Source organism: Mesocricetus auratus, unplaced genomic scaffold (assembly GCF_017639785.1).
Source record: "Mesocricetus auratus isolate SY011 unplaced genomic scaffold, BCM_Maur_2.0 Super-Scaffold_100011, whole genome shotgun sequence".
Taxonomy (NCBI): domain Eukaryota; kingdom Metazoa; phylum Chordata; class Mammalia; order Rodentia; family Cricetidae; genus Mesocricetus; species Mesocricetus auratus.
In genome coordinates, this window is record NW_024429195.1 from 50,287,236 (window position 1) to 50,294,460 (window position 7,225).

A 7,225-nucleotide genomic window follows, 5' to 3' on the forward strand; every position below is an offset into this window, starting at 1 on the left:
AGTGGCTCCTAAATGATTTCTGATATGCACAATTCCAGTGTTTTTTATTCTCGGCATGTGGTACAAAGCCTGCCTAAAACCATCTCAGCAGCTATTGACAGACAGATTAGAAATAGTCCAGGATGCTTTCCATCATTCCTACACAGGCCAGCCATCCCCTCGAACTGCCCTTCAGAACCTACTCTGCATGTGTGTGCCTTAAACATCATTTTTCTCTTGCAGTGTGGTGCTCATCTTGGGCACATCTTTGATGATGGACCTCGTCCGACCGGCAAAAGATACTGCATCAATTCGGCCTCCTTGTCTTTCACTCCCACAGACAGCAGTGAGGCAGAAGGAGGCGGTGGCAGAGAGAGCAGCAGCCCAGCATCGGCAGACAGAGCAGAGCTGTAGAACCGGGGAGAGTGGAGGAAACAAAGTGTTCTCAATGCACAGCTGATGGAAAAAAAAAACAAAAATGGTTTATCTTAACAGAGTTATTTTTTCAGAAGCTATAAGGGCAGTTTATGCCATTGAAATTGTTCTCTCTCTCTCTCTCTCTCTCTCTCTCTCTCTCTCTCTCTCTCTCTCTCTCTCTCTGTCTCTCTCTCTCTCCAAATGTTCTGCCCATCCATGTATTCTACTGTTGACTAGGTAAAGAACTGTGTGTAGGTCTTGCAAATGGAGACAGCTCTGTGGCGTTCTTTCACAAGCTTCTAAGTAGCCTTGGCATTGTTTCTTCCGACTCAGACATCCCTTCAGTTTTGTTCTGGGTTAGCCTCCTTTGACTAAGAGGTAGAAGCTGTTTGGTCTCCTAAGGGGAAGTCAGAGAGCTGGTGCTCGGGACAGGGAGCAGAGCTGGGGAAGGCAGGGCACCCAGACATGTGGCCTTATGATAAAGATGGAGTGATGTCTTAGATTTCTAGTCTCTGCGGAAAATCTGAGCTAAGGTTTTTTTCTCACTGAAAGGGTGTGAAGGTCTAAAGTCGTTCCTTATGTTAGATTGTTACCAGATCTGAGAGGCTCTCTGAGGGTTGCCGCAGAGACGTAAACATTACCTCGTGGGCAGGTCTTTATTTTATATTATTTTTCATTGAAAACAGTGGAATGTAAGACAACTGTAAAATGCTGCACCCCATTTCTGTCCAAAGTTCACAAAGAAGAATGTCTTTCTGTTGCTTTTGTGTGAGTATTTCTCTCCACACCTCATGAGAACTACATCTGTGTGAGCATTTTGGAAGATTCCCCAGTGCAAAATAAAATATTACGGACAACATACTTCATCAAGGTGGTAGGAAAGAGAAAGATCAGAGAAGACCAAGTCTTCTTGAAGTCTTGAGTATTAAATAATCCCATGCTGTGCAAAATAGGATCTTACAGGTACCACGCCTAACCCAAACTTCTACATAACAACAGGAGGCCTGTGGAAAGATATTGCGCATTTAGACAGAATAGTCAGGCCCAAGTTCCACGCTTCACTGTGTGTACAAAGGACAAGCCATTTAGCCTTAGTGTGCCTATATCTTCATGTACACAATAGGACTCATATATTTATAAAATATATTGATACTCTCAGGGCAAAATTACTATATCACTATACAATTAAGATCAGTATTCTCAAGTCACACTGCTCTAGTCTAATCACTTCAAGGGCCATAGAGCAGGCATCCTCAATAGGAAGAGGCACAGGTGGACACAGTTGGTTGATATGGAGACAGATGGACCGAAAGTCAGACTTTTTACTTGTAACAATATGGCAGTTTTTGCTTGGAGAGGCTCTGCATGGTTGCCTGAGATTTTCACAGGGTGGACAAGGGAGATAGATGCTAACAGCATTGTAACCAGGTGTGAGTATCATGTCTCACAAATAAGCGTGATTTTGAATGCTTATCCTGAAATTCACCTCTAAAAGATATTTATGTTTCTAATTTTTTATGAAGACTGGTGTCTTTCCTCATAAGCACTCAAGACAAACGATGAGAAGAGACATGTGACGGTTGTAGACACAATGGGAAGCGAGCACAAAAAGCTGTGACAAGTAAAGCTGAGACCACCATTTCTGGAAGCTTCTGGGCTCATCCAGGTATCTCCTGGAGGTCCTGGCTTCTGGTGAGACTTCACTGTCAGTTCTAGAGAAGTCCATGCTTCTAGCATGGACACACGGAAAAGTCATCTGCATATCAATTCCCGCCCAACAAGATGTTGCACCCCAAGCCCAGGGCTACTCTGGATTTCACAGGCTTTGTTCCTCTCTAGAAACAAGAGGGAAATTTAAGACAAGACATCAGACTACTGTAAGAGTCTTTGCAACACCATCAATGACCCCATGTAGGGTGGCTAAGGACAGGCATGGGTCTCACGTGGCATTCACCCTTCAGAGACACATAGCCCTTTCTGTCCACTCCCATCAGTGTGGTGGCTTCCCCAGGCTTCCTTGGATATGAGCCATAATGTTGGAGTAGAAAAAGAAGATAATTGAGAGTTCTTCCTTCCCCAGAGACTTGGGGCTGTTGCTCTTCCTTCATTTCTAGCTTTTAAAAAATATGTAATAGCCATTGAAAGAAAAAAGAAAGGAAGAAAGAAAGAAAGAAAAAAGAAAGAAAGATGTGTGCATTCAGTTTAATTCCAGATTGCCTTTTGGGCTTAAGTGGTATCAAATTTCATTGTATTTCTGTCTTATGTTAAAGAAATATATTGCTAAAATGTCAGTGAGCAATAATATCAGCCGTACAGTGCCAGATTTACTGTCGAAGGATATGGAGTGCAGGGAATGGAGGCAATATGGTTAGGTGTATGTGATCCGTGGGAGGAGTTCTGTCCTTTAATACAGGGGACCCACTGGCTTCCCTGTCCCCAATTTCCAGAAATGCAGAGATGTGCTGGAAGGCAGGAAATGTGTCCATATGAGCATGCCTTAGAGACTTGGAAGGAGGTAGCAGCATCAGTTGTATTCATGGACTCAAACTTTTCACTTCTATGTATTTAAAATCTCAACGCAAATGACGTAGCAATTGGGACAGAACCTCCTTGTGTTGTCTAAAATGCCTTGCTTTCAATGTGAGAAACCAAGAGAATTAGTACCATTTGTTTTGAAGGTTGTATATGTCTCTTGACTTAGAATGCTTTTTTAACAACTTTTCTCCCAGTAGTTTAAAACTTTTGGAAAGTGACATGAAACCTTTATTGAAAACTCTTTTCCTATATTTGTTGTATACAGAAATTAGGTAATAAAGTCTCTTTCTAAGAATGCCTGTTTTCTCTGGTCCCTGAAGACTTGTCTAGTTTCCAGCATGACTGCCCACCATGCACAGTGACTACAGTAGACTTCCTCTATCAGCCGGTCTGCTCTTTGTGCCCTAGAAGGCTTCTCCTCTGCTCCAGCCTTTGGAACTTGGGGATGCCTTGTACCCCAGGCCATGTGAAAGGTCTCAAGAATCCTCAAGGCCAGGGCTTGTTCTAAAATATGCTTGGGAAATTCCCACCATGTTAACTGCAGGTGTGAGAATACAGGCCTGGTGCCATGCTGCCTCGGCTCTGAGGAAATGTCCAACACTTACACAGATGGCAAGGGTTGGTCCCTAGAAAAGGAAGTCCAGAGGTCCCCACTGCTCACGGATTAATTGTTACCTTTAAAAATCGTCTCTACAAATGGGGCAATAGTGGTGCATTCTGTAATCCCAGAATTTAGGACACTGAGGCAGGAGGATCACTGTGAGTTTGAGGTAGGTCATTATGGACTCCCTAGTGCATTCCAGTGTAACCCGGGCTACAATGTGAGACTCTGCCTCTGAGAACCAAAATAAATAAGAACTTATCTACAGATAGGTTTTGATATAATATTACATACAGTTGAAATGTTTGTGTATTTTTGCTAATTGTTTTATTGGCCTATTTATTTGAGAGAGGAAAGGCTGGGCTACTGGAGACACTCTGTTCAGTCAGTTCTCCAAGTCATATCCCTGGGATCCTAAACACTGACCAGCAGTTTCATGCAGGGAATCTCCTACAGCACCGCCTCCATCAGCATCTGGCTCACCTGGGAACTCACTAGAAATGCAGATACTCTTGCCTCATCCACACTTGCAGCATCAAAACCTCTGAGTTGGGACTTTAGCCAGAATGCTTTAGTAATCCTGCATGTGATTCTGGCCTTGACTCTGGAAAACCATTGCCCAACACCTCTACTGAGCAAACGTCCATGTACACATTCCTTTTGAAGAACATCTGTATCTACTCTTCAAAAACAACCAGTTCTTGTCCTATAGCAAAGGAGTTAAGGTGTGGCCCAGCCTCCATGCTTTCTTCCTTCATTGTCCCTCACCTGTCTCTACCAGCTAGCTGTGGTTTTTGATATCCTGCTTGCATCCCTGGGCTGAAACTGGGAGCTCAGTGGAGCACAGCAGGGCCTTTCTAGAACCACAGGCTATTACAGCAGGGTTCAGTTCAGTAACTTTTATGAGTGAGATGACAAACCTCAGTGCATTTATCCATACATGGTCTTCCCACCCCGTTCTTCCTGTACCAACACCACTGAGAGTCCTACAAAGGTACTATGTACTATGTCTACCATACACACACACACACGTATATGTGTATGTATGTATGTATACGTATAAATAACATATATACACATATATAGTCTTAGTTACTGTTCTGTTGCTGTGATGAACAGGACCAAGGCAGCTTATTAAAGTTTCTTTTTTTATTTTTTTCCTCAGAGCTTAGGATCGAACCCAGAGCCTATGCTTGTTAGGCAGGTGCTCTACCACTGAGATAAATCTCCAACCCTAAAAGAAAACATTTAATTGGGGGCTGGCTTACACTTTCAGAGGTTTAGACCATGCTCAGTGAGGCAGGCAGACATGTTGTCAGAGCAGGAGATGCATATTTACATCCTGGTCCACAGGCAGATTGGGGGGTGGCATGGCAAGGGCTTTTTAAGCCTCAAAATCCACCTGCAGTGACACACCTCCTCCAACAAGGACACACCTCCTAATCCTTCCTAATTGGTCCACCAACTGGGAAACAGATATTCAAATATATGAGCCTATGGGCCATTCTTCTTCAAACATCATATGTAGACACTTAACATTTTCCATAGTTTAGTAATAAAATGACTTCTAGACAATATTAGTGGGGTAGTTTGAATGTAATTGATCCCCAGAATCTCATATGGAGTGGCACTATTAGGAGATCTGGCTTTGTTGGAGTGGGTGAGGCCTTGTTGGAGGAAGTATGTAAATCCTGGGGTGTACTTTGAGGTTTCCTATGTTTAGGATACCACCCAAGGTCTCAGTCAATTTCCTGTTGCCTGTAAGATGATGGACTCTCAGCTCCAGCACCACATCTGCCTGCACGACTCCATGTTCCCCACCATGATGGTAATGGACTGGACCTCTGAAACTGTAAGTGAGCCACCCCAATTAAATGTGTTCCTTACATGGTCATGGTGTTTCTTCACAGCAATAGAAGCCATAACTAAGACAACTAGTGTCCCTTGCAGGGTAAATTTACAAGCTACCCATGGGACAGTCTCAAAGGTATCTGGTGCCGATCCTAGCCGTTGCTTCTTGTGTTGGTCAGAACTGATTGATATTTCATCATTTTGGCATGGAGCTTGAAGAAGTGCCATTTGCTACCAAAGAATATTCTGACATGAACTCTGCCCTTCCCCATTCAGAGGCTAGTCTTGTTCTAGGCCAACCTTGAGAGAGATCAGTTTGGTGATAACTACCAGTCCTGCACCAGGCAGCTCTGAGGCCTCCGAACCCCAAATATCAGAACGGTTATCATGTGACCATGAAATCTTCTGGAATAATTATGGGTAAAAGTCACAGAGACCTGAGAATTGTGAGTTTAATTAGGGATTCTACTGCTGTGATAAAACACCATGATGAAAAGCAACTTGGAGAGGAAAGGGTTTGTTTCTCTTAGACTTCTGCATTGCAGTCTGTCATGGGAGTGAGTCAGGGCAGGACCTGGAGGCGGGAACTGATGCAGACAGAGGCCATGGCAGAATATTGCTTACTGGCTTGCTCAACCTATTTTCTCATATACCCCAGGACCACCTGTCTAGGAGTGAGACCACCAGCCATGGGCTGTCACAGCACTCACTAATTAACATCACCCACTAATTAAGAAAATACATCCCAGACTTGCTCACAGGCCAATCTCATGGAGGCATTTTCTCAATCTCTCTTCCCAAATGACTCTAGTTCATGTCAGATTGACATATAAAACTCACCAGCATAGACGCCAAGTCAGAACCTTACCCCACATGCGGTTTTCTAGACTTTTCATCTAATTAAAGACAATAACGATGTCAGATTGTGGAACCTGTGGGGTCTCTGTTATTTGAAGGTTTCCAAGTCCTCTCCTGCTGTGTCTGTCATGATACTCCCGGCAAACACAAGTTTGAGAAAGCAGACGGCAAGTCAAGAAGTGTCTAATTGTTAGGGTTCACTTCAGCACTCACAACAGGGTGAGGATACAGAAATGTGAGCTTCCACGTCTTACAAAGCTCAGCAGACTTGCTAAGGGTGAGAAGGGGCTGCTTGAGGTGTTTGTCCTATGAATTTCAGTGTCAACATAGCGGTATATTCTCACCTTAACGGTACCATACAGTAAATAATCTTTATGTCAATTATTTGCTTCATTACCTCCAATAGGAAATGTGTGGTCCTCTTAAAGTTGTTCCACTAAATCTCAAAACAAGATACATTACATCACTCATAATAATATATGGCCAAGATACATCACTCATAATAATACATGACCAGTCATAAATGGAGCTCAAGTTCATGCGACCTCAAAGGCTGTCCCCTACACCATGCTCCAATGTAATTTACTAATTATTCTTAGTGCCGTTGTTGGTAGACCTGACCCAAGGATAGAAATTTTATACCGTATATTTATCACAAGTTATATGAAAACTTTTTCCTTCTAAACATATCCTGTGTTGTGACAGTTATTTCAGAGGAAGCTCATAAAGTACATTGCAGTTTTGTACTTCGGTAGTAAATACTGTGTCCCCTGCCCCAGGGGTATCTTGAATATGTCTTGTAATTCTGATTGCTACAGGAAACCATAAGACACATATTAGTTTAAATGGAAAAGAGGAAGAATAGAGGTGATGCTGGAAATACATATGACCAAAACATTTGGTGTCTGTGACAGTTGGTCCAGTAATCTTTCCTGGTGATGGAGTGAGGGTGGGTATCCTTACCAGTGTCACTAGATCAATCTC

At 43.1% G+C, this 7,225-nt stretch overlaps 1 protein-coding gene across 1 annotated transcript in view; it reads left to right on the forward strand.

The window, feature by feature from the left end:
- Positions 1–3,226, forward strand: part of Msrb3 (methionine sulfoxide reductase B3) — a 114,293-nt gene extending 111,067 nt beyond the window's left edge. Inside the window, exon 7 of the mRNA XM_005081520.4 lies at positions 223–3,226. Within this exon, the coding sequence (XP_005081577.4) occupies positions 223–393 (171 nt within the window). The 3' untranslated portion in view covers positions 394–3,226. The remainder of the gene's footprint in view (positions 1–222) is intronic.
- Positions 3,227–7,225: the final 3,999 nt, after the last annotated feature.